Genomic DNA, 651 nt, shown 5'->3' with positions numbered 1-651 from the left:
TCTTGTGGCGGTGGTTAGTTTAAGATCACCTCGTAAACTCAAAGTTTGTCACTTTAGGAAGGGTACTGAAATTTGTCATTATAGTTATTCTAATACTATCTTGGCTGTGAAACTCAATAGAGCAGTAAGTTTCCCTTACATTATGACATTAATTATGAATAGTAAAATTAAGGAATTATGAAAAGTAACTAATTTATATAAATTTGAACTGTTTTTTAAATTTATTTAATTTAGTTAGAATAAATTATACTAATACATTATGTTAAGATGAAAAAAATCCTTTAAAGAACTATGTTATAGCTTTTTAGTTTCATTTGCAATATGCATATATGTGATATTGATAAAATTTGTTAGGAAAGAAGATATCAAATTTAATAGTATAAATAATTGCATGATAAATAACAATATAATATGTTTCAACAAGCAAAGGTTGTAATTAGGATAAACACATTTTGAATAGGATTAAACTTAAATATTTACAATACATATTAAATTGTTTTTTATAAAAACAAATTTCTATTCTACTAAGGTATAGTATGAATGAAATTTATGCAAGCTCCTAAATAAATTCGTTATTAATATTTAATATGTAAATTACAGTGAAAATTACCTCTTGTATTTGACATGAAAACTGCAAGACAATTTACACGA

At 23.3% G+C, this 651-nt stretch overlaps 1 protein-coding gene across 1 annotated transcript in view; it reads left to right on the top strand.

Annotated features, from left to right (window-relative positions):
- LOC108574867 (WD repeat domain phosphoinositide-interacting protein 2) overlaps positions 1–651 on the top strand; it is a 15,328-nt gene that overhangs the window by 1,259 nt on the left and 13,418 nt on the right. Inside the window, 1 exon segment of the mRNA XM_017937517.1 lies at positions 1–124. This exon segment is cut by the window's left edge and continues 5 nt beyond it. Coding sequence (XP_017793006.1) covers positions 1–124 — 124 coding nt within the window.

This window comes from Habropoda laboriosa, unplaced genomic scaffold (assembly GCF_001263275.1).
Source record: "Habropoda laboriosa isolate 0110345459 unplaced genomic scaffold, ASM126327v1 scaffold11, whole genome shotgun sequence".
In the NCBI taxonomy this organism is placed as follows: Eukaryota; Metazoa; Arthropoda; class Insecta; order Hymenoptera; family Apidae; genus Habropoda; species Habropoda laboriosa.
This window is presented reverse-complemented; position numbering and strand designations above follow the sequence as displayed.